The 27,045-nt window shown below is 42.5% G+C and overlaps 1 protein-coding gene and 1 pseudogene across 1 annotated transcript; both read left to right on the top strand.

Moving 5' to 3' along the window:
* Window positions 1-4,059: 4,059 nt before the first annotated feature.
* On the top strand, window positions 4,060-6,551 carry LOC122429821 (annotated as a pseudogene).
* Window positions 6,552-22,381: 15,830 nt separating this feature from the next.
* LOC122429100 (olfactory receptor 1F12) lies at window positions 22,382-23,323 on the top strand. Its single transcript, XM_043449261.1, has one exon. It carries the CDS (start codon window positions 22,382-22,384, stop codon window positions 23,321-23,323), a length of 942 nt encoding a protein of 313 aa, XP_043305196.1.
* The last annotated feature ends 3,722 nt before the right edge of the window (window positions 23,324-27,045 follow it).

Here is a 27,045-nt window from a genome sequence, read left to right as displayed (position 1 = left end):
ATTTTGAGCATCACTTTACTAGCATGTGAGATGAGTGCAATTGTGCGGTAGTTTGAGCATTCTTTGGCATTGCCTTTCTTTGGGATTGGAATGAAAACTGACCTTTTCTAGACAATTCAAGTATGACCTAAATCAAATCCCTTACAATTATACAGTGAACGTGACAAATAGATTCAACGGATTAGATCTGATAGACAGTGCCTGAAGAACTATGGACAGAGGTTCGTGACATTGTACCAGAGGCAGTGATCAAGACCATCCCCAAGAAAAAGAGATGCAAAAAGGTAAAATGGTTGTCTGACAAGTCTTACAAATAGCTGTGAAAAGAAGAGAAGCTAAAGGCAAAGGAGAAAAGGAAACATATACCCATTTGAATCAGAGTTCCAAGAATAGCAAGGAGAGATAAGAAAGCCTTCCTCAGTGATCAGTGCAAAGAAATAGAGGAAAACAACAGAATGGGAAAGACTAGAGATCTCTTCAAGAAAATTAGAGACATGAAGGGAATATTTCCTGCAAAGATGAGCACAATAAAGGACAGAAATGGTATGGACCTAACAGAAGCAGAAGATATTGAGAACAGGTGGCAAGAATACACAGAAGAACTGTACAAAAAAGATCTTCATGACCCAGATAATCACAATGGTGTGATCATTCACCTAGAGCCAGACATCCTGGAATGAGAAGTCAAGTGGGCCTTAGGAAGCATCACTACGAACAAAGCTAGTAGAGGTGATGGAATTCCAGTTGAGCTATTTCAAATCCTAAAAGATGATGCTGTGAAAGTTGTACACTCAATATTCCAGCAAATATGGAAAACTCAGCAGTGGCCACAGGTCTGGAAAAGGTCAGTTTTCATTCCAGTCCCAAGAAAAGGCAATGCCAACGAATGCTCAAACTACTGCACAATTGCACTCGTCTCACATGCTAGCAAAGTAATGCTCAAAATTCTCCAAGCCAGGCTTCAACAGTAAGTGAACCGTGAATTTCCAGATGTTCAAGCTGGTTTTAGAAAAGGCAGAGGAACCAGAGAACAACAATGTCAACATCCTCTGGATAATAAAAAAAGCAAGAGAGTTCCAGAAAAACATCTACTTTTGCTTTATTGGCTATGCCAAAGCCTTTGACTGTGGATCACAGCAAACTGTGGAAAATTCTGAAGGAGATGGGAATACCAGACCACCTGACCTGCCTCCTGAAAATCTGTATGCATGTCAAGAAGCAACAGTTAGAAATGGACGTGGAATAATAGACTGGTTCCAAATCGGGAAAGGAGTACTTCAAGGCTGTATATTGTCATCATACTTATTGAACTTATATGCAGAGTTCATCATGATAAAAGCTGGGCTGGATGAAGCACAAGCTGAAATCAAGATTGCTGGGAGAAATATCAATAACCTCAAATATGCAGATGATACCACCGTTATGGCAGAAAGCAAAGAAGAACTAAAAAGCCTCTTGATGAAGGTGAAAGAGGAGAGTGAAAAAGTTGGCTGAAAGCTCAACATTCAGAAAACTAAGATCATGGCATCTGATCCCATCACTTCATGGCAAATAGGTGGGGAAACAATTAAAAAAGTGAGAGACTTTGTTTTTTGGGGTTCCAAAATTACTGCAGATGTTACTGCAACCATGAAATTAAAAGACACCTGGTCCTTGGAAGAAAAACTATGGCAAACCTAGACATCATATTAAAAAGCAGAGACATTACTTTACGAACAAAAGTCCATCTAGTCAAAGTTATGATTTTTCCAGTAGTCTGGCATGGATGTGAGAGTTGGACTATAAAGAGTGTTGAGCGCCAAAGAATTGATGCTTTTGAACTGTGGTGTTGGAGAAGACTCTTGAGGGTCCTTTGGACTGCAAGGAGATCCAACCAGTCCATCCTAAAGGAAATCAGCCCTGAATATTCATTGGAAGGACTGATGCTGAAGCTGAAGCTACAATACTTTGGCCACCTGATGCGAGGAACCCACTCATTTGAAAAGACCTTGATGCTGGGAAAGACTGAAGGCGGAGGAGAAAGGGACGACAGAGGATGAGATGTTTGGATGGCATCACCGACGAGATGGACATGAGATTGAGTATGCTCTGGGAATTGGTGATGGACAGGGAAGCCGGGCATGCTGCAGTCCATGGGGTCACAAAGAATCGGCTGAGTGACTGAACTGAACTAAGAAATGCTTATTTGCAATTACATGCTTTTTTCCTATGCTATTTTGTAAAATTCTTATTTTACATTGGAATATAATACACTGAAAACATAATCTATTTTTTAATCTATAAATGAATACTCATCCAAATAAAAAGCATAGGTCTGATAAAAACTCTGTTAAGAGGAAAATAAGATAAGCTACAAACTGGAAGAAAACATTTTCAAGCTACTTATCATACAAAACACTCATATCTAGAATATACAAACAACTCTCAAAACTCTGCAAGAAGAAAACAATTAAAAAACACTTGAGCAGATAACTCAGCAATGCAAATATACAAATGATAAATAAGCACATGAAAAGATGTTTAGCGTCACTAGCCATCAGGAAAATACAGATTAAGACAATTAAGAGTATCTACCTACTAGAACAACCAAGATGAAAAATCTAGGAACAATATCAAATGTTGGCTTCATTTTGGAAAAACTGAATCACTCATACATTGCTAATGAGAATATAAAATGATACATCTACTTTACAAAAGAGCTTGGATATTTCTTTAAAAAACCAAATATACAGTTGCCATAGAGCCCAGTAATCATGCTCTTGGGCATTTATGACAGAGAAACAAAAATTTATTCCACACAAAAACCTGTGCACAATTATTCATAGCAGTTTTGTCTGTAACAGCAAAAAGCTGAAAATAACTAAAATATTCTAAACAAATGATGGTACATCCAAACTCTGAAATACTACTTGGCAATAAAAAAGGAATAAGCTGTTAATACAGACAACATCTTCGATGAATCTCAAGGGTATTATGTTGAATGAAAATAAACCTATCTTAATAGGCTAAATGTTATATGAACCCAGCTATATCCCATCCACAAAATGACAAAATAATAGAGATGGGTATCAAGTTAGTAGTGCCCAGGAGTGAGGGATGGTTTATGGAGAGTACAGGTGAGGGGAGGGAGTGAGTGTGACTACAAAGGGGTATCAACAAAGGAGATGTGAGTGGTAATGGGGTAATTCCATATTTTGATCATGATGATAGCTACAGGAATCTACAAGTGAAAAAAATTACATGGAACTCTATACATATGTTGTACCAATGTCAGTTTCTTAGCTTTTAAATTGTATTAAGTTATATAATGTATAACCATTAGGGAAAAGGTCAAAGGTACTCAAGACCTCTACTATCTTTAGACCTTTCTGTTAATCTGCAACTATTTCAAAATAAAGTTTTTTTTTAAAGGACTTGAATAGAAGAAGAACTAGAGAATGAGAAAAAGAGGGACAGTCAGAGACACAAAGACAAACAAAAATGGCAAGGAGAAAGAGGAGAGAGGAAGCTGCTCAAAAGGCTAGACGGTTCCTGTTCACTCATGACATAACAGGGTCCAGATCTCCCCTCCTCCCCTGAGCACACTGAACCTACAGTTATACACAGAACAACTCCTTCGAAAAGAAATGCAGAAACTAGTCAGGTGAATCCCACACACAAGGTGAATAAGAAAAAACCTACACTAAAATCATAAGGAGATAAAAAATAAATAAATAAATGATTAGAAAAGGCAGAGACAAAATCTCTACATAAACCCCACCCTTGGAGCCACAATATACAATCAGGAGGGAAGTCACTACTGCCAGTTTTTCCCTGAAGAACAAAGTGTTCCACATCTGGGACCCTAACTTTGAAGACTTACACCTGAGACATGAGCCTCCAAAATGTAGCTCTGAAAGCCAGTCAAGCTTGTGTCCATGAAATCCATGAAATCCAGGTCACAACCCCCGTCCCCAGGGACCGGCCGGGGTCTCCCCGAGTCTCCGGGTCCGAGGGTCACCCCAACACTGTGGGATCCTCCCGCCCCCCAGTCCGGGAGGAGCCGGCGGGACTTGACCGGGTTTCATTTTCAGTTTGGGTTTAATCACTGCGGGTGGTCGGGGCGGGTCAGGGTCTCACACCCTCCAGTGGATGTACGGCTGCGACGTGGGGCCCGACAGGCGCCTCCTCCGGGGGTTCCGGTAGATTGCCTCTGAGGGCAAAGATTACCTTGCCCTGAATGAGGACCTGCGCTCCTGGACCGCGGCGGACACGGCAGCTCGGATCTCCAAGCTCAAGCTTGAACAGGGCGGCGCTGCGCGTCACAGTAGGAATGACCTGGAGGGCACGTGCGTGGAGTGGCTCCGCAGACACCTGGAGAACGGGAAGGACACGCTGCTGCGCGCAGGTACGAGGGGCGCGGGGCCTCCCTGATCTCCCCTCGGGCCGGACCTGGCTTCCCACGAGGAGAAGAAAGTGGGGTCCCTGTAAAAACAGGGCCCTGGCTTCCTGTCGGGAGAGGGAGAAATCCACCCAGGTTTTCACATTCTGTACAAGAGAGTGACTCGCCAGTGGCCCCACTTCTCTGAAGGACAATTAAGGAATCCAGTCTCTTTGGGGAAGAAGCAGGAACCCAGCCCTGAAATAACTGGTCAGCGCTGCCCCTTCACCCTGGGTGCCATCTTGTGAACCATGACTGTCTCTCAGGGCCAGTTCTCACCTGAGAACATGTTTGGAGGCCTGACTCCAGCTTTTCTGAGTCATTCGGCCTCCACCCAAGTCAGGACCATTACTCTGTATTCTCTCCCTTACATGGTGCCTCCTACCTTGGCTCTCACCCTAACTCCAGAACTTTCCAAGGACTCGGGAACATGCCCAGACCTGTGAGTCCAGGCTGGTGTCTGGTGTTTGTGCTGCTTCTTTTCAAACACACTGTCCTGTTTATTCTCAGGATGATCATAGGATGCTGCTTCAGGGACCCATGGAGGTAACACTAAATGGGAATTTTCTGATTCATCCTCCACAGACCCTCCAAAGACATATGTGACCCATCACCCCATCTCTGACCGTGAGGTCCCCCTGAGGTGCTGGGCCCTGGGCTTCTACTCTGAGGAGATCTCACTGACCTGGCAGCATGACATGGAGGACCAGACCCAGAACATGGAGCTTGTGGAGACCAGGCCTTCAGGGAATGGAACCTTCCAGAAATGGGCAGCCCCAGTGGTCCCTTCTGGAGCGAAGCTGAGATACAGGTGCCATGTGCAGCACAAGGGGCTTCAGGACCCCTGAGATGGGGTAAGGAGGAGGCTGGCGTGGAGCTTCTTCTCAGATAAAGCTGGAGCCTTTCTGGACCCCTTCAGCAAGGTCAGGACTCAAATCTGAGGTCTGGGCCCCTTCTCTTTTCTCCACAGAACTTCCTGAGCCCTCCGTCCCTAACATAGGCATCATTGTTATACTGGTTCTCCTCATGGTCACTGGAGCTGTGGTGGCTGGAGCTGCAATCTGGTGGAAGAAGCACTCAGGCAGGGAATGGATGGAGGGATTTGAGTTTTCTTGTCTCCCTGGGAGGTTCAAACCCAAGTAAAAGTTTACCTGCCTGGTTATTGGAAAGTACCCTCCACACACACATGTGGAGTCTGAGCTGATGCTAACACTGACCCTTGTGTAAAAGTACATGTGAAAATGAAAGAGATTTTTCACGTTGTAATTCCAGTTCAGGGCCTGTCTCTTAGCACATGAAGATCAGAGGGGAGGGTCCCTGCTAAGGACCCACCTCCAGGAGGGCAGTTGGTCCAGTTGCCCCAACAGCACCTTTCTTCATTCTCCTGATTTTGTCCTGGATTTTGGTTCCAGAAAGTTCTGTGGGGTCCAGGACTGGGGGGTTCTTCTAGGATCTCATGACTCAGTCTTCTCTATGGCCTCTCATGTGATATTTTCTTCTTGCAGATGAAAAAGCAAGGAGCTACACTCAGGCTGCAAGTAAGTACAGAGGGATGTGATTCCTGAGACCTTTCTGAGGGTGCAGACAGGAGGCCATGGGGGGCTACCCTCTTCAAAATTCCTTCTCTAGTTTCTCTCCTGTGGGTTCTAACCATGTCCTAGTTTTGTTCTTCCACAGGTGGTGACAGTGCCTAGGGCTTTGATGTGTCTCTCACGGTTCCTAAAGGTGAGACCCTGGAGGGTCTAGATTGGGAGAGGGGTTGGGGCAGAGGGGACACACTGGGTGGCAGGGATCTTTGAGTGGGACATGTGAGCTTGTGGGGGGCTGTGGAGAATGTCAGCCCTTACATGACTGACCTCAACTGGTTCCTGATTCTTTTCTCTCACAGTGTGAGACAGCTGCCTTGTGGGGACTGAGTGATGCTCGGTCCTGCTTTGTGACGTCAGATCCCCAGACTCCCTTTTCTGCAGCTGCATCTGAATGTGTCTGTGCTCCTATTAGCATAACGTGAGGAGGTGGGGAGACTGGCCCATCCCTGCCCACCACGGCCTCTCCCCATCCTGACCTGTGTTCTCCTCCCTGATCCACTGTCCTGTTCCAGCAGAGACGGGGCTGGACCCTCTCCATCGCTGTCTTCACTGGGTCATTATGTCATATTTCCTTTGAAAATAAAATCTATTTACAAGAGTGATTTTTCTAACTGGTGCCGTGAAGGGTTGTAGGGATAGCAAAGGAGAGGATTCCTAAAGTTTGAGAGAGGAAGTATATGGAAGCCCTGAGAACCTTCCAGAATTGTTCTGCTTGCTGTGCTCAGTCTGTTGCAGGAGGGACAGGAGGAGACTGTGAGGAGCTGCGCATGGTTGGGGCCTGTGCCCAGTCAGTGGCCAGTGTATCATGGCTTTGATGTGTTCAGTCTTGGCTGGGTCATCTTCTCGGCTGCTTTGTCTTTGTCCCTTCAGGGGGTCCCTGTCCCACCAGGACCTGTGTTCTTGCGAACTCAGAACTCACCTGGGCAGAGTTCATAGACAGTGAAGACTTCCCGTAACCAGGTCAGCCTAGTTCATGCTACGTCCTGCCTGCATGCCTTTCTTTGTGTTCATGTGTTTATATTTTGCTTATTTAGTTTATTTTTGAATAATGACTGTTCTTTTTCATGTGTAGAGTTCTGGTCTCATTCTGCCCTGGGTGTCCTCATCTCTGACAGCAGCAGGAGTCATTTTCACTAATGATTATCCTCACAAGACAAAGGGGTCCCTGTACACAGGATCTCAGTGGTATCAAGAGAGAAATTCTCATCTCTCCCAGCTCTAAGACTCTTTCCTGGATTCCTCTTTCCTTTCTTTCTGCATCCTTTATAAGGAACCAGATTTGGGGATTAGCATAGAGGAGGGACCCAGTTGTTTCACATCTTGTCTTAATTCTTGCTGGATTTCTACCTTCTCTGCAGCTTGGTCCCTCTCTCTGCCCTTAGATCTAGTAATGCTAGTGCTGGCTCCAGTCCAAGCTCATGGGGATTTATAAAGCAGCATCTAATAGATTCACAGTAGCTTGCAATATAGGACCTATAAACCTGACATCATCTTTTCTGAAGAGAAAATATCATTATGTGTAGAGTGCAGACTGATCTGTGTGGGAGGGATGGGAGATCAGCCCTTGTGGGGAAAATACAGGCAGCACTGACGTCAATGCGAGTGGACGTTGTGCTGTAGCGGCCAAGAGGGAGCAAGTGGCCTGAGGTCACAGTAATAAAGACACAGTCGCTACAACAGGGAGGCACTCCACACTTATCATTCATTCAACTGATATTTGTTGTGTGCCATTTTCGCATCTAGAAAACCTCAGTGAACTAACAACAGACACACCCTGTTGGTCTTGTGAAGTGTGTTCTGGTGAGAAGGGGCAGAGTGAGCCTAGTAAGTGAGGGACTGTTTACCTTAGAGGTTAGTAAGTGTTTTGAGGAAGCATATGTGTGTAGGGACAAGGAAGGTGGCTCTTTTAGTCATGTGATTTGTGCAGGTCTTATTGAGAAGGTGACTATTGAATAAAGATGTGAAGGACATGAAGAAATGTCCACACAGATGTCAGAGGAAGTTCTCTCTGGGCAGGGCAATCGCCTGTGCAAATGCATGAGGGCAGGAGAGTGTCTGTGTTCAAGAAAGAGCCAGGAGGCAGGTGTGGCTGGAGGAATGAGGAATTGAGATTAGATCCCATGTTTCACCAGATCATATAGACCTAGATGATATTACAAGGGTATTGATGTTGTCTGAGTAAGATGTGGATTCATAAGATGCTTTTCACAGAACACAATCCATTGTGACTACTCTTTAGAAGCTTCAGTCTGGTTGCTGTACATAATCAGGAGGCACAGGGTGAGTGATGCACTAAAGGAAACTATAGGAAATGGTGAGGTGACCAAGCTGGAGATGCTGGTGCTCACCTAGACCTCCCAAATCTAGACAGTAGGGAGTAGAGCCTGAGAATCTACATTCATGACAAGTTTGCGGCTGATGCTGCTGACTTTCAGATCACAGATTTAGTATTGAAGATATAAACCAGGATTCCCACGTGGCTGTGCATCAGCCTCCCCTGTAGGACTTGTTCATAAGGGATTCCTGGACTCCGTGCCCAATACTCTGAGCAGCTGGGTCTAGGAGGAGACCTGAGTATTTTGTAAGAAGCCTGACAAGCAGTCCTCATGCTTAGTCAGGTTTGGATCCACTGAGGCTTGTGATCAGAGAGTGATCAGGATGGGGAGGGGCTTAAATTCACATTTAAATGGGAAGAAAAAGTCAAGACATTTTCTGGGTGATACATGTTTTCTCTTCTAAGCAGTATAGGGATCTGCACATTTTAGAAACTAGTCTGATATCATAAAGTCTCTGAGTTGCTAAGAGAGCAGATCTAAATGCTCTCACCACAAAAAAGAAATGGTAATTATGTGACATCATACAGGTGTAAGCTAAAGTTCTGCTGCTGATCATTGTGCAGTATAGAAAACTATCAAATCATAGGTTGTACGCTTACTCAATATTTTATATCAATCATATCTCAATAAAACAGAGGGGGGAAAAAATCTCTGAAAGTTTCCCTACATGATATTTTTATAAAGTTCTTTGTGGGAAGAAAAAGGATTTCAATTTGTTGCAAAGGAGAGAAAGAGAGTGAGATTTGTGGTTTTGTTTTATTTCAAGAAAAGTCACAGAACAGCCTGAGGATTCACAGCCAGCTCAGCATCCACAGTCTCTCCCAGGTGGGGAACCACCGCCCCTGCACGAGGAGCAGAAGCTACTGTTCACAAAACAGACACTCCCTTAGCTGGAGGATGGACTCTGGTACTAGGCTTGCTGTCTCTGCTGCCCTTGGCAACTCAATAAACTACCATGATTCATGCTGTGCAGATCAAAACCTTCAATGTGATGCCAGCCTCTCTGTCTCTGTTTAGTTCAGTTCACTCGCTCAGTCGTGTCCGACTCTTTGTGACCCCATGGACTGCAGCACACCAGGCCTCCCTGTTCATCACCAACTCCCGGAGGTTACTCAAACTTATGTCCATCAAGTCAGTGATGCCATCCAAACATCTCATCCTCTGTCGTCCCCTTCTCCTCCCACCTTCAATTTTCCCAGCATCAGGGTCTTTTCAAATGAACAGTTTTTCGCATCAAGTGCCCAAAGTAGTGGAATTTCAGCAACAGTCCTTCCAATGAATATTCAGGGCTGATTTCCTTTAGGATGAACTGGTTCAATCTCCTTGCAGTCCAAGGGACTCCCAAGAGTCTTCTCCAACACAGTTCAAAAGCATCAATTCTTTGCTGCTCACCTTTCTTTATACTCCAACTTTCACATCCATACATGACTACTGGAAAAACCATAGCTTTGACTAGACGGACCTTTGTTGGCAAAGTAATGTCTCTGCTTTTTAATAAGCTGTGGTGGTTGGTCTTATCTTTTCTTCCAAGGAACAAGCGTCTTTTAATTTTATGACTGCAGTCATCATCTGCAGTGATTTTGGAGCCCAAAAAAATAAAATCTCACTGTTTCCACTGTTTCCCCATCTATTTGCCATGAAGTGATGGGACCAGATGCCATGGTCTTAGTTCTGTCTCACTGTGTCCTTATTTGGAGCCCATGTGACAGGAGGAAACTGGTGCCATGTCTGCCACCTGCAGAAATGTTTAGGAAACAAGTTTTTCTCCTTCATGGAGGTAGGTGATCTCGGACTCTGACCAAAATGTTTACGTGTGAAATTCCCTTCAGTTGGGAAGTGGGTATAGATTTAGAGGTAGAGGTGAGGGTTTTCATTGTTTAATCTCTAAGTTGGGTCCGACTCTTTGTGACCCCATGGACTGTAGCCTGCTAGGCTCCTATGTCCATGGGATTTTCCAAGCAAGAATACTGGAGTGGCGACACAATTTCCTCCTCCCAGGGATCTTCCTGACCCAGGAATTGAACACAGGTCTCCTGCATTACAGATTATTTACTACTGAGCCACCGGGGAAGTCCCAGAGGTAAGGGTAAGGGATGGGAAAAAAGTGACAAATTTCAGTATTTGGACCAGTGATCTAGACCAGAACTTGATCTAGTACATTCTAGGCACTTGGGCATGGCTGGATGAATGAGTGACTAACATATGACATCTTTCACTTCTCTAATGTTCTCTGATGGGATCCAGCTTATAGATAAGTGGAGTCCATTTTTGAATGATGAAATGATTACTCAAAATGTCCTTGCCTTGCCTTTGTCTCTTTCTAGGATTAAAAAGCCAACATCTACATCTTCATGGGTTCCATATATATACATATGTATATGTATATGTATATATATATATATATATACACATGCATATCTGCTAAGTCACTTCAGTCATGTCTGACTCTTGCAACCCTATGGACTGTTGCCTACCAGGTTCCTCTGTCCATGGGATTCTCCAGGCAAGAATACTGGAGTGGGGTGCCATGTCCTCCTCCAGGGGATCTTCCCAACCCAGGGACCGTACTCACATCTCTTGCAGCTCCCGCATTGCAGGCAGTTTCTTTACTGCTGAGCCACCAGGAAAGCCCATGTGTGTGTGTGTGTGTGTGTGTGTGTGTACACTGATATTTTATATTGCTTTATATTCCTTTGTACATCAACACCTTACTGGAGAAAGCATCCATAATATTTATCAGTTTATCAGTTTGTGACTCCCATCAAAGTCTTAAAAAATTACTAGTTCAGACACCAAACTACTAATTTCACCAAACTACCACATTTATATTTTGGCCAAAATAATTATTTCCTTCATATTGTAGTTATGGAAACTTTTTATACTTTATTACTTTTGTTTCCCTGGAAGAGGCAGCCTTAAAACCAAGCCCACCATGTTACTGGAAATGGACTCTCCATGACCTGTTTTTTCACTCCTGCTATTTTTCTGGTGCCAGGGCAGGGGCCTAAATACAAGTCTACCTGAACCATGGGGACTTGGTCCATGGAGAGCTAATGATTCAACTATCTTAGCAGATCCAATGATATTTTTTCTTTTTTTTCATCCAACAAAGAGCCAAAATGTTTTTGATAGAAACAGTACAAATTTCAAACCCAGCTGCAGTTATTCTTTTGAAACACCAAAGAAGGTCCTCTTTTCAGATGGTTAATTCCATATTAGCATTTACAATATCATTACTGTTGTTCTTCAGAGCTGGGACAACATTTGCTCTCGACACATTTGCTTGTGACATGACCAGTTCTATGCCCTTCACTTCCACAACTACCACATCTGTTTCAACAACCTCTTTCTCTTCACTCCCTTCTTGTACACTTCACTCCCTTCTTGGAGCCTGTGTGTTTTCTGGAATGGTTGAGACAGCTTCACCTTGAACTTTTCATTCTCAGCAGCTAGTAACTGTGCTTGCTGAGATAAAGCCTCAATCTTGGCTTAAAAAAAAACTATGTCAGTATCTGATGCTGACAATTACCAGTGTGGATTGAAATAAGGTAGAAGTTTACTTGCTTACACTCACTTTCAATGTCTATATGTTTCTTATTGTGACCTAATAGCAATTATCTCAGAAACGAGCACTGGCTCACAGAAGAGATAAAAATATCATTTGTTGAGGTGGACTTGTACTCAGGGACCTACACTGGCACCAGAAAAATAGCAAGGGTGAAAAAATAGGTCATGGAGATTCCATTTCCAGTAACATGGTGGGCTTGGTTTTAAGGCTGCCTCTTCCAGGGAAACAAAATAAAAGTAATAAAATATAAAAAGTTTCCATAACTACAATATGAAGGAAATAATTTTTTTAGGCCAAAATATAAATGTGGGCAGTCTCCAGAGGGAAAATATGTTTTTATCCTTAGGGTGTTAGCCAAATCTGGAAAAACCTTACCTCTGATTTTCTCAAGTTTATGAGCTATAACAGGAAATATAAGCCAGAGCTTATTCGCATGGGGAGCTAAGAGGCATCCCCTCCTTGAAAATCCAGAAACCAAGATTCATATCCTCAGAGAGGATGTAGAGATATTGCCTGCATCCATGCTCTGTTACTTAGTAGTGTCCAACTCTTTGCCCCCACCGTAAACTATAACCCCACCATAAACAATAAACCTGACTCCTCTGTCCATGGGATTATCCTGTCAAGAATATAGGAATGGGTAGACATGAGTTTGGGTGGGCTCCGGGAGCTGGTGTTGGACAGGGAGGCCTGGCGTGCTGCAGCTCATGGGGTTGCAAAGAGTCGGGCCCGACTGAGCGACTGAACTGAACTGAACTGAACCATTTCCTCCTCCAGGTGTCATCACAACCCAGAGATGGAAACTGCATCTCCTGTTTTAGCAGGCGGATTCTTTACCACTGAGCCACTTGGAAACTGTAGAGATATTGGAAGCATGAAACATGCTGATGGGATTATAAAATGGTGCTGCCACTTTGGAAAACACTCTGGAATTTTCTCAGTGTTTGAACACAGATTTACTGTATCAGTTCTGCAGATTACCCTACTCAAGGTGGACCCACAGTGACAGATTGTTCAGTGACTGTGCAGCCCATGTGTGACCACGTCCAGGGCGTAGGGCTCACTTCCTCGGGCTCCTGCTTCTCTGACCTGGGAAGTCCCGCTGCAGACGGACTCTGAGATGCACACAAGTGTCCCTGCCTCCTGGGTTCACACCTTGTAGACTCTCCTCCCCTGAGTGTGGGTGGGAGCTGTGACCTGCTTCTGACCAGTAGAATATGGCAACAGGGACATCACTCCTGAGATCAGATCACAGAAGAGCAAAACCCCATCTTGCTGGCTGACTTTCAAATTTTCCCTGCTTGCAATCTCTGATGAAGGAAGCAGCTGGGTTGGAAACATCTTTGTTTCAAGAAACTGAAGTCAGCCGCCTACCAACATCCTGCAGAAGACTAAGGCCTGCAGTCTAACAGCTCAGAGGAAGCCACTTCATGTTCTCCCCTCAGGCAGCCATTGCCTTTCTTAAAGACAGACACGCTGCTTTCTCTTTACAGCATAATGTCAAGTTCTCTGTCTATCCTAGTTGCTTTCCTCTCGCTCCATCCAGGAAGCCCCAGAAGGGAGCAGCAGGCAGAGTGCGAGGAAGTGCTGGTGAGCAGGGGTGTGGCCAGACCCCTCCTTGGAGAGATGCTCCCAGGGAGTCAGTTGGAAGAAGAGCAGTCAGGGCAGTGAGATGGGAAGGAGAAGAGTGAACACCCCTGGGACCTCAGGTCCACATGAGGCTGCGTTTCAGGCTGTGAAATATCACAGAGATGAGGTAACCCTGCACGGCCCCTGCTGGTCTTCCCCCTTCAGCATCTGAGAGCCCAGCTCACACCCTGGACGCCAACCCCGCGGACGCCCCAAGCCCAGATGTGAGCCTCCATTCCCCCATCTCCAGCGAACACACTCCATCAGCCAACATAGGACCAACTCTCCTGTCACTTCAGACCTCAGGGATCATCTGTAGTGGGTGTGGGAAACACAACAGACTCCCTGCCAGTCTCAGAGCCCAGAGGGGAAGGGAAGTTGTCAGAGCCCAGAGGAGGTGACCCTTAGTGAGGCAGGTGGACAGTCTGTGGGAGTCAACACAGCAGAATAAGTGCACACTTGGACTCAGTGGTCAGACTGTCTCATTAGAACCATGGCTCAACCAACTGACAGTTAGTCAAGCTCCCAGAGACCTCAGTTTCCGTATCTGCAAAATGGGCTTGAGAGCTGTCCCTATCTCATGGACTCTTATGAGATTTAAATTAATTTATGTAAATACCTTAAAACAGTACCTGACATGTTTATTAACGGAGAATCCTGGGAAGGAAGAGAGCCCAGGCATGTGGCTCCTGCTTCTTTGTCCCAAGAGGATGAGTTTAACATCTCCCAACACTCATTATCTCAGCCTCTTCTTACTAGTGTGCAGAGGGAGAGCAGTCCTGTCTCTTATCTCCCCTGAGGAGAGGGGAGCCAGGAGAGGCCAGGGTGGGGCCAGGATGAGAAAGCATCAGAGCAATGGACACCCACATACATTACAACAGTGGGAAAACACAGCTGTATATTGGTCATTTTTCAATGCATATACAGCTCTTGGAGTACAGCATCCACACATTTCTGGGTGTTACCTCTAAGCTCACACATTACCTGAGGCTTTAAGAGGGGCTTCCCTGGTGGTCCAGTACTTGGGAATCCATCTGCCAATGCTGGAGATACCGGTTCAGTCCCTGGTCTGGGAAGATCTCATATGCCACGGGGCAGCTAAGCCTGTGGCCACAACTGCTGAACCTGCTTAATCTGGAGCCCTGTTCCGTGACAAGAGAAGCGACTGCAGTGAGCAGCCCGCATACCACTACTAGAGAGCAGCCCCTGCTCTCTGAAACTAGAGAAAGCCCACGTGCAGCAACCAAGACCCAGAACAGCCAAAAATAAAATTAAAAAGAGAGACCATTCCACTGTTACGTTAGCTGAGTGCTTTGCAGGGATGGATATCTGATAAGACAAGTGAGTCCTGAACATGTGATGGCTCACCTCCTTTTCCCCAAATGGGTCCTTTTTTTTATCTCAGGCAACATTGCTAGATCACGAATTTTAAGTCCAGGGACAGTATTGTTGACAGAGTGCTGCAGGCAGGGAAGATAAAGCCTATATTTAGTGAATGTCAGCTCATGCCAGAAAAGGTTATTTGTTATTCATGGAACAGTTGATATTTGTTGTCTCAGGGCCTCTTGGGGGAGTGATGTGTTACAATCCTTCCTACAAGCCTATTAACAACTTCCACATCTTATAATTCCCTGCATCTCCTGGAGAATTGTCTGTCAGGTACATTATCCCCAGGGTTGCCACTGGGAAACCCCAAGGGGATAAAGTAACTATTACTAGAGTGGAGGGAGCTTGTCAAGATTGGGTTCCCAGAGGCTACAAAGAGCTGTAAATTTCAATGTAGGCAAGCCCACATTGCGGTCACTCCACTTCTTACTAAGCCAGACATATATTCCACAAGAACCATTCCATCTCTCATCCTTGTACATCTGGGGGGTGGGAAATGTAACATTCTCCTGTTTTTGTTTTTCCCATTAGCCTGGAGGCTGACTTGGAAGAAAAAGTCTCATCCCAGAAGGTTCCTAATATGAGCATCTGGTAAGTGCAATAACCTTTAATTGGTCAAAGCCACTAAGAAATGAGTCAGACTTGAAAATGAGCACTATGTGACTCCCTACCTCTTTCTGCAATCTACTTTTTCCTTCCCAAGCTGCAGACAGGTTTCCTTTGCTATTCAGTCCACACAGCTTGAAGTGGCAATAGATTAAATTCTAAATTTTCATATTTTCTCTGCCCAAGAACTAACCCTACTTCACCTGGCCATCCCCCACCACCCCCCAAAGACCCCTGAGTGAAAGGGCAGGGACTTTGATGGAAGGATGGAGATAATCACAGGGCCATTTTCTCTTGGAGATTTCTCTTTAAGCTGAAGAGAATGATCTACACACTAGAAGTAGCTACTGTCAAGGTAGAGAGGACTTCTACACTTAATGTGCGAAGTGGTGAAAGTCGTTGGTGTTTTGGGACCCAGAAAATTCAGGGCTGCATCAACATTAGTCACACTGGCAGCTCTGAAAGCACTGGTGCCCGACATAGCATCATTTTTGTCAAAGCAGGCACTAGCAGAACAGTAGTGATGAGCAACTTAGATCAGAAGGGGAAGAAAATAGAGGGTTCTATCCACCAGGGTGCGGGAAAAGAGTTCATGTGAGAACTTTCTGGGGACTCTAAATATAAACGGTGGCAAGTGATAAAAGCAGAGATTTCTTTTGTGCCAGCCAGATGTAGAGGTGAGGGAAATTACAGAGAGAAAAAACCTCCCAGGAAGGACTTTTAATAATTTTCTTCCTTCTGCTTCTTGCAAAGCTCAGAGCCTGCCCTCCCCTCCATCTTTGCCCACTTGATATTCCATAGTGAAATGCTGTAGTCTCCACAGATATTAGAGAACACTTTTCCAATGAACATTTTTGAATGCCCCCTATGTGGCAAGAGCAATATCAAGTGATATGATACAACTCTATCCTGTGTTTCCTGAAACTGTATCAGCCTGAAGCCCAAGAGTGATAATAATAAACAGGCTGTTTTTTCATCTACTATTACAATCCCTGCAGTCTAAGGGAAATCGCTTTAATTATTTCTGGCAATTCCCCGGAAGTTCTTGCATGAGCTCTGTGTTCCCTGGAGTCCAAAGCACCAATGCCTCTCTCCATTTTGCCTATCTGTATGTAGAACACCTCTCTCTTTCCATTCAATTTTATTAATCAATCATTAAAAAATTAGTTTAACAGAATCCCTCCATTTTCTTTAGTTTCTGCCACAGACTCTCCATCCTTTTGGCTAAGACATAAGACAGTGGGGCGGGTTAAAAACCAACAGTAGAATCAGAGATGTGTTGCCTTGCATTCTCTGGCATGCAGCTCATTCTACCCAAAAATCAGTCTGTCTTCATAGGCAAGTATAAGTATTGGCTTATAAAACTGAGTTTCCCTATACAAATACAAAATCTGAATAAAATCCAGTCCACATGCTCTCCAAAGTATCTTACAAGTGAAAAAAGAATCATGAAAACAAAAGAACAAATACATAATTATTTATGTTTATAGATCTTCCCTGGTGGTTCAGACAGTAAAGAATCCACCTGCAATGTGAAAGATCTGGGTTCCATCCCTGGCTTGGGAAGATCCCCTGGAGGAGGGCATGGCAACCCACCCCAGTATTCTTACCTGGAGAATCCCCATGGACAGAGGAGCCTGGTGGGCTACAGTCCATGGGGTCACAAAGAGTCGGACATGACTGAACAACTAAGTACTACACATATATATTTACAAGTATGTGTTAGTCACTCATGTTCAGCTCATTGGGACCTCATGGACTGTAGCCCATCAGACTTCTCTGTCCATGAGATTGTGCAGGTAAGAATACTGGAGCGGGTTGACATTTCTTCCTCCAGAGGATCTGTCCGACCCAGGGATCTGACCCACATCTCCTGCATTGGCAGGCAGATTCTTTACTACTGAATCACGTTGGAAGCCCATATATATTTGAATAGTGTATATTTTATATATTTATTATATATATTTTATATATAATCTCAATGGCTAATTAGCTTAGAATAAAAGTCACTATAAAATATGCTTTGAGAACACATACTTCTATCTGATATAAGAAAGAACTTCCTAAGTCTTTAAGAAGTATATTCATTCATTCAACAAATACATGTTGATTGCCTCCAGTATGTCAAGAGGCATAGTGATTTAAAAAAAAAAAAAGACAAATTTCCTGATCTTATAAATCATCTATTTTATTGACGCAGATTAGAAAATAGATAAGAAATTATTTTTTAAGAAATAAGAAAATTCTTGATAGTAATGAATGACATGAAGAAAAATGCAGGGCAATGCAATAGAGACTATCTTGAGGAAAATTTCAGTTGGGATGGTCAGAGAATTTCAAGACAAGAAAAGCCAGATAGACATAACTTTCACTGTATGTTAGGAAATTCTAAGGATGAGAAATTGAGCATGGCAAGAGAGAGTACTAGAGAGGTAAGAAAAGGATTATGAAGAATCTTTTATGCCATAATAAGGAATTTGGAATTGGAGTTGAATGCAGTTGAAAACAACTAGAAGTTCTTAAGAAGGGAAAGTGAGGAAACTTTTGTTTTAGAAAGATAATTCTTTTGTTGTTGTTCAGTCAGTAAGTTGTTTCCAGCTCTTTGTGACCCCATGGACTCCTCTGTCCTCTGCTATCTCTGGAGTTTGCTCAAACTCATGTCCGTTGAGTCAGTGATGCCATCCAACCATCTCATCCTCTGTCAATCCCTTCTCCTCCTGTCCTCAATCTTTTCCAAAATCAGGGTCTTTTCCAGTGAGTCGACTCTTCACATCAGGTGGCCAAAAGGTTGGAGCTTCAGCTTCAGCACCAGTCCTTCCAATGAATATTGAGAGTTAATTTCCTTTAGGATTGACTGGTTGATCTCCTTGCAGTCCAAGGGACTCTCAAGAATATTCTCCAGCACCACAATTCAAAAGCATCAATTCTTTGGTGCTCAGCCTCCTTTATGACCCATCTCTCACATCTGTATATGACTACTGGAAAAACCATAGCTTTGACTATTTGGCCTTTATCAGCAAAGTGAGGTCTCTGCTTTTTAATCTGCTGTCTAGGTTTGTCATAGCTTTCCTTCAAAGGAGCAAGCGTCTTTTAATTTCATGGCTGCAGTCACCATCCACAGTGATTTGGGGGCCCGAGAAAAGAAAATCTGTCACTATTTCAACTTTTCCCCTCCTGTTTGCCAAGAAGTGATGGGACTGGATGCCATGATCTTAATTTTTTCACTCTCCTCTTTTACCCTGATCAAGAGGCTCTTTAGTTCCTCTTCGCTTTCTGCCATTAGAGTGGTATTCTTTAGGAAATATGAAAGAAAGCTTGAAAGGAGGAAGATTACAGGAAGTAAAATGAATTTTACGTGTATTACAAGTATTCAGATGAGAGATGATGAACGTCTGACATAGGCAGTATAATTAGGAATGAAGAAAAGGAGTATGACTATGAGAAAAGTGAGAATCAAAGGAGCGTGGTCATGCACTGGATGAGTCAAGGATAATTCTAAATTTTCTGGCTTTTATTGAAAGCTCCTTAAGGGTAAAGACCATGCCTTTCTTGTCACCACTGTTTTTCAATGTCTAAAACAGTGTGTTAATTTGTGGTAGATGTAAAAATATATTTATTTAATAACAAGATTCTTCTTCCCCAAAAGTAATAACAAGACTTAGGAATTGATTAGATGTACAAGTTAATGAAAGGTAGAAGTCCTGGGATGACTGCCAACTTTTCTTTTCTTGAATAACTGGATACACTGTGGTGCTATTTATTGATAAAGGGTACATGAAGAGAGGTACAGTCTACAAGCAGGGAGGAGAATTTGATGGATTCAGTTTGGGAAATCTTAGATACAAGTGTCTATGATATCCAAGTTGACATTCAAAGAGCACTGGGAATATGAGCCTGAATATGAAAGAGAGTTGCACTAGAGAAACAAATTTGGGAGAGATTGGCATACAGATAGTATGAAACCCATGGGAGTGAATAGACTCATCCAAGAATATCTGTAGGATGAAAAGAAAACAAGGTGTAAGATGAAAACCAAAGAAATGCCAACATTTCAGGGATTGTCAAAAGAAGTAAATTCTGCAAAACAACTGGAAAGAAATAGCCAGAAAGATTAGAGGAAATCTGAAAATAAATCCAAAGAGGAATAGAATTTCTCTAGGAGATAATTCTAAGAGGTCTAAAAACACAAGGACTGAGAAGTGTCCACTGAATTTTTTCAAGAAGACTTGGGAGAGCAATTCATTGGAATTCCTGGGGCAGTAGACAGAATGACATGAGATGGGAAATAAGTAGGATGTGAGAAAGTCGGTTCTGTGAGGGGTTGTGTCAGGGAAGAGAGAGTCAGGAAGAAGCCAGAAGTAGTCATGGATCTGGAAAGGGATGTTGAAGATGGAAGAGACGGAAGCTGAAAGTATGAGTCCAACAGAGGAGGAGAACATTCAAGTTATAGAAAAGAGAAGGGAATTTTAAGAGAAGTGGGAAAGGGGGGGAACATATGTGGAGGTGTCAATCTTTTCAGCAAAGAAAGATAAGGCTTTTTAGTAAAAGGAGGGAAGGGGGAAAGGAAGGATAAATTGGATGCAGACAAGTTTTCTGCATCATGTCAAGAAGTCAGGTACATCCATCTAGCAGTGGATTCTATTTTCTGTGAAACTACAGTAAGTGAAGTAATTGATGTGAAGGGACGTGCTGGAGTAAAAAGTTTGAGAAAAAAGATTTAAAACAGCCATTGTGAAGACAAGAAAGAAACCTGCTTTACACCTAGTCTAGCTTTGTCAACCACAGTTTGCATTTATTGAGTAATCACTATTTGCTAAAACCTTTGCATACACCAACTCACTTCATTTTCACAACAACCTTTAAGGTAGGTGCCATTATTATATATGAGAAAATTAAGATTTAGAGAGGTTAAGTGACCTGGGGTCTCGTTTCACTGTGTCCGACCTCAGAGCCCACACTCGCGAGGATTTTTTCTGTCTCTGAGAGAGTCCTCCATTCTTCTCAAATTATTCACATGTATATGTGGACATTTGTCCTCTGAATTATTTTCTATAACAATTATTTAATTTTCTTAATTATTTAATGACAGTATTTTCCGTCCACAACCTGATTTCAAGTTTCTTGCCTTAGGAGCTTTGCCTTCTATTATTTCATGTTTTCTACAACTCCAAGAAATGCAGGAGCACAAGTATTAACAACACTTTATAAACATGAAGCCTTTTTTTGTAGTTACAGTTAATATATTACAAAACTATTAAAAGGGAATCTTTTAAATCAGCCACATTTGGGCATAACTTTTTCTATGTGTTCCTCTTTAGCCTTATCTACTAAAGAAGAACACACAGTGTATTATACAACTACATGTGTTATATAACTTTTAAAATTATTTATAAATATTTTCCTATGTTTCTCACAGTGTTCAGGTAAACTAATTTTTGGAGGTTTAACTTTTTACACTTGTCAAGCACATTACTATATTTTTTCTTTTTATCTTGAAAAGATAAAATAGTTTGTTTACATCTTATGAATCCTAAATGGTAGATGTCTGACTTATTTCCAAGAACAATTGTTCATATGGGGTTGAACAAAAAGCTATAAAATATTCATCATTTAAATCTCTATGTTTGGCATGGAGTCCTTTAGTATGTCAGACTCACAGATATGTTCCAACACACAGCTGACAGGCAGCCACACAAAATGGAGAATGTGCAACAGTTGGTATCAACATGGAAAGTAGGAAGGGAGTCTTTGCCTACTGTGGGGATATATACAGAGATCCTCGGAAATCTCAGATGAGGGAAGTTCCCAGTAAGTAAATCAACTGAAGAAATGGATGATCATGCCTAAGGTCCACTGACCTTGGACTTCCCTCGTGGCTCAGACGGTAAAGAATCTGCCTGAAATTCAAGAGACACGGTTCAATCCCTGGGTTGGGAAGATCCCCTGGAGAAGGGAATGGCAACCCACTCCAGTATTTTTGCATGTAGAAATCCATGGACAAAGAAGCCTGGCAGGCCACAGTCCATAAGTTCACAAAGAGTTGGACATGACTGTGACTAACACACAAGGTCCACTGAGGCTTGGTAGAGAGCATCAGAGAGGAAATCAGTCAATTCATTTCAGTCGCTCAGTTGTGTCCGACTCTTTGCGACCCCATGAATCGCAGCACACCAGGCCTCCCTGTCCATCACAAACTCCCGGAGTTCACTCACACTCATGCCCATAGAGTCGGTGATGCTATCCAGCCATCTCATCCTCTGTCGTCCCCTTCTCGTCCTGCCCCCAATCCCTCCCAGCATCAGGGTCTTTTCCAATGAGTCAACTCTTTGCATGAGGTGGCCAAAGTATTGGAGTTTCAGCTTCAGCATCAGTCCTTCCAATGAACACCCAGGACTGATCTCCTTTAGGATGGACCGGTTGGATCTCCTTGCAGTCCAAGGGCCTCTCAAGAGTCTTCTCCAACACCAAAGTTCAAAAACATCAATTTTTCAGTGCTCAGCTTTCCTTGCGCCAAAAAATTGATGCTTTTGAACTTTGGTGTTGGAGAAGACTCTTGAGAGTCCCCTGGACTGCAAGGAGATCCAACCAGTCCATCCTAAAGGAGATCAGTGAGAAAATAGGATGGCCTAAAGAGAATATATTTAGTAAATGAGACAAGACTAGGTGAGTATGTAAAAAATGAGGAGAACTTTTTTTTTTTCTGTCAAAAATATTTCATCCTCCAGGACTTTCCTGGTGGTCCAGTTGCAGGGGGCACAGGTTTGATCTCTGTTGGGGAAGTCCACATGCCACAAGTTGCAGCCAAAAAAAAGTCATCCTCTGGTCTTCATGCAGATACATTCAAGTGATGGAAAGGGAAAACCAAACCAGCATCTCTGAATTTCTCCTCCTGGGTTTCTCAAGTTGGCCAGAGCAACAAGAGCTGCTTTTTGCACTTTTCCTGTGTCTCTACTTAGCAGGGCTGTTTGGAAACTTACTCATCTTGCTGGCCATTTCCTCAGACCATCACCTCCATACGCCCATGTATTTCTTCCTCGCCAATTTGTCTGTGGTGGACCTCTGCCTTCCTTCATCTACAGTACCCAAGATCCTCCTGGACATCCAAACACAGACTCAGTCCATCTCCTATCCTGGCTGCCTGGTTCAGATGTATTTCTGTATGATGTTTGCCAACATGGACAATTTCCTTCTCACAGTGATGGCCTATGACCGTTATGTGGCCATCTGTCACCCTTTGCATTACTCCACCATTATGACCCAGCACCTCTGCATCTCCCTCGTGGGTGGACCTTGGGTGATTGCCTTTTTGAATCCCCTCCTGCACACCCTTATGATGACCCGTCTGCATTTCTGCTCTAACAATGTCATCCACCATTTCTTCTGTGATATCAATGCTCTCCTCCCTCTATCCTGTTCTGACACCAGTCTTAATCAGTTCTTGGTTCTTGCTGTGGTGGGGCTAATCTTTGTGGTACCCTCAGTGTGTATCCTGGCATCCTATGGCCTCATTATCTCTGCTGTGATGAAAATCCCTTCTGTCCAAGGAAAATTCAAGGCTTTCTCCACCTGTGGGTCTCACCTCGCCTTGGTCATTCTTTTCTATGGAGCAATCACAGGGGTCTATATGAGTTCCTCATCTAACAATTCAACCGAAAAAGACTCAGCAGCATCAATAATTTTCATGATCATAGTCCCTGTGGTGAATCCCTTCATTTACAGTCTAAGGAACAATGAGCTGAAGGGGGCTTTAAAGAAGATTTTAGGCCAGAGCAAAATCTTCTCCCAGTGATTCATTCTGGCTGAGTTCAACAGGTGGTAAATCCTAATCCTATTTTCATTCTCATCATAATTGAAAAGCTGTTACAAAATACCTACTTTTGCTTTATTGACTATGCCAAAGCCTTTGACTAGGTGGATCACAAGAAGTGGAAAATTCTGAAAGAGATGGGAATACCAGACCACATGACCTGCATCCTGAGAAATCTGTGTGCAGGTCAAGGAGCAACAGTTAGAACTGGACATGGAACAATAGACTGGTTCCAAATCAGAAAAGGAGTGCGTCAAGGCTATAGATTGTCACCCTGCTTATTTACCTTACATGCAGAGTACATCATGAGAAATGCTGGGCTGGATGAAGCACAAGCTGGAATCAAGATTTCCAGGAGAAATATCAATAATCTCAGATATGCAGATGACACCACCCTTATGGCAGAAAGTGAAGAAGAACTAAAGAGCCTCTTGATGAAAGTGGAAGAGAAGAGTGAAAAAGTTGGCTTAAAACTCAACATTCAGAAAACTAAGATCATGGCATCTGGTCCCATCACTGCATAGCAAATAGATGGGGAAAGAGTGGAAACAGTGACAGACTATTTTGGGCGGCTCCAAAATCACTGCAGATGGTGACTGCATCCATGAAATTAAAAGATGCTTGCTCCTTAGAAGAAAAGTTATGACCAACCTAGACAGCATATTAAAAAGCAGAGACATTACTTTACCAACAAAGGTCCATCAAAGCTATGGCTTTTCCAGTAGTCATGTATGGAAGTGAGAGTTGGACTATACGGAAAGCTGAGCACTGAAGAATTGATGCTTTTGAACTGTGGTGTTGGAGAAGACTCTTGAGGGTCCCTTGGACTGCAAGGAGATCCAACCTGTCAATCCTAGAGGAAATCAGTCCTGAATATTCATTGGAAGGACTGATGCTGAAGCTGAAACTCCAATATTTCGGCCACCTGATGGGAAGAACTGACTCATTTGAAAAGAACCTGATGCCGGGAAAGATTGAAGGCGGGAGGAGAAGGGGTCAACAGAGGATGAGATGGTTGGATAGCACCACTGATGCAATGGACACAAGTTTGAGGAGGATCCTGGAGTTGGTGATGGACAGGGAAGCCTGGTGTGCTGAAATCCATGGGGTTGCAAAGAGTCGGACACAACTGAGTGACTGAACTGAACTGAACTACAAAATACCTAATTAAACTTGACACCTACCTCACTTTGCTACAAACTCTAGGAAGGACATGATCCTAGGACTTATCCCCTTGAGTTCCCTAGGATATTAATAATGTGGGCAAATATTTATATATAAAGTCTCTGAAAATCACAATATAAGTATGCAATCAGCATTCAAATGCATCATTAAGACATCCCATATGGCTAGGATTAATGCAGGAATATACCACGGGGAGAACACAAAAGATCTTTTCCCTAGGACTGCCCTAGAGTTGACAGGAATAGGTAATTACATTGTCATTCATGAAAAACAGTAGAGAATAAACGGGCTATGTAATGAAAGGTTCAAACCATGACTACAAGTTGAGGTAAGAAAACCGAAGATATTAGTAAAGGCTAAGAGGTCAAGTAAGGCTTCAGTGAAAAGACAGTACTTTAATCTGGGTCTTAACTGCAGATGAGTTTTACAAAGGAATAATGAAAATATTCAAAATATATGAGGAAGATTTTTAGGTAAGGCGGACCATGGTGTGTATGAGCAAATGTATTGAATAAATTAACCTTAATGCAGTGAAGGGTCCATATTGGGATTGGTGAGAATGGGGGATGGATTATTTCTCACCCCAATGTTTTATTCATGTTTTACAGCTATACTATATGCGTTTCCTATAATCAGTCTTTATTCCTTTGTGTTAAAAGTAGGATTTATATCTGTTGTCTATGTGTATACCTATATATCTTCATGATGCTCTACAAAAAATTACCAGGGAGGCTATTAATTATCAATTTTAAATTTTGAAACTTTTTGTGGTTATTTACTCTGCGATATGCATAGAGTTGCCTATATGAGTAGACCCTGCCAGCAATAGAAAGCATACGCCCTTGTGAATTTTGATTTAAAAATCATATCTGATTTAACATTTTCTGTGTCCACAATGTTCCCCAAAGCCCTGCAAAAAGCATTGTTCCATAGGCCGTAAATCCCATAGTTTAAGTCATACCATCCAAAATATCTCCTCAAAGCTGGTTTTTAAAAATGTTCATTTTTTATGATGTGATAACTGAGAGACAGAAATAAAGATAAAAAGATAGAGATGAGATAAAGATACAGGTTTTTCTTAAAAGACATCCTGCTATAAATATGTATTTACTTATGATAAGAAGACCTTCTACAAATTACCTTTGTGGTTTTTACTCTTTTATGATGAGAGAGAGATCAGAAAAATTTGTTGGAGCATGTAAAGATCAATGTAAATAACACTGGTGCAAGGACAGAAGCAACAGCAAAAATCAACCAGTTCACAATTCCCTGTATCTTGAGAGATCTTTGTGTGTACCAGATATCTTAGTTGCAAATAAGAAATCAATTATTCTTAATTAAACAGAAAGCTTAATGAAGAAGTACTGTTCATTATGAACTCATCAGGAATTCATAAAATTGCTGGAAGGGTTGGAGAAGCAGACTATTGATAAAGGAAACTGAAAGAAATGGAAACATATCTTATGCTCTTGGATTGAAAGAATTAATATTATTAAAATGGTCACACTATGCAAAGCAATCTGCAGATTTAATGTGATCTCTATCAAATTACCCATGACATTTTTCATATAAATAGAACAAATAATCCTAAAATGTATATGGATCCATAAAAGACCCAGAAGTGCCAAAGCAATGCTGAGAAAAAGAACAAAGCTGGAGGCATAACCCTCTTAGACTTTAGGAAAACTACAAAGCTGCAGAAATCAAAAGAGTGTGGTACTGGCACAAAAACCATGAGGGTGTGGAGAAAACAAAACCCTTGTACAGTGTTGGTGGTATAAATGTAACTGTGAGAAAGAGTATGGAGGCATCTCAAAAATCTAAATATTGCCATATGACCCAGTAATTCCACTCCTGGATTTATATACAAACAAATCAAAAAAACACTAATTAGAAAAGATACATGCACCTCAATATTCATAGCAGCATTATTTATAATTGCCAAGATGTGGAAGCAACCTAAGTGCCCATCAATAGATAAATATATAAAGACTATATAAATACAATGGAATACTACTCAATCATAAAAAAGAATGAAAATTTTTTATCATTTGCAGCAAGGTGGATGGACTTGGAGAGAACTATGCTAGCAAAATAAGTCAGACAGAGAAAGATAATATATATCACATATGTAAAATATACATCTGCATATATCACAGATGTAAAATCTAAAAAATAAAACAAACTTGTTAGTATAACAAAAAGAAACAGACTCATAGATATAGAGAACAAACTAGTGATTACCAGTGGGGAGAAGCGAGGGAAAGGAGCAAGTTAGGGGTAGGGAACTAACAGGTAGAAACTACTATAAATAAAATAAGCTATAAGGATATATTGTATAGAATAGGGAATATACTTATAACAACAGAGTATTTTATAATAATTATAAATGAAGTATAACCTTTAAAAATTGTGAAATATGTGTACACCTGAAACATATTGTATATCAACTATATCTCAATTTAAAAATTTTTAATAACTAACTAAACAAGAGATGATAGTAGAAGGTCCATGTGATG

Source organism: Cervus canadensis, chromosome 28 (assembly GCF_019320065.1).
Source record: "Cervus canadensis isolate Bull #8, Minnesota chromosome 28, ASM1932006v1, whole genome shotgun sequence".
Classification (NCBI taxonomy): domain Eukaryota; kingdom Metazoa; phylum Chordata; class Mammalia; order Artiodactyla; family Cervidae; genus Cervus; species Cervus canadensis.
This window is presented reverse-complemented; position numbering and strand designations above follow the sequence as displayed.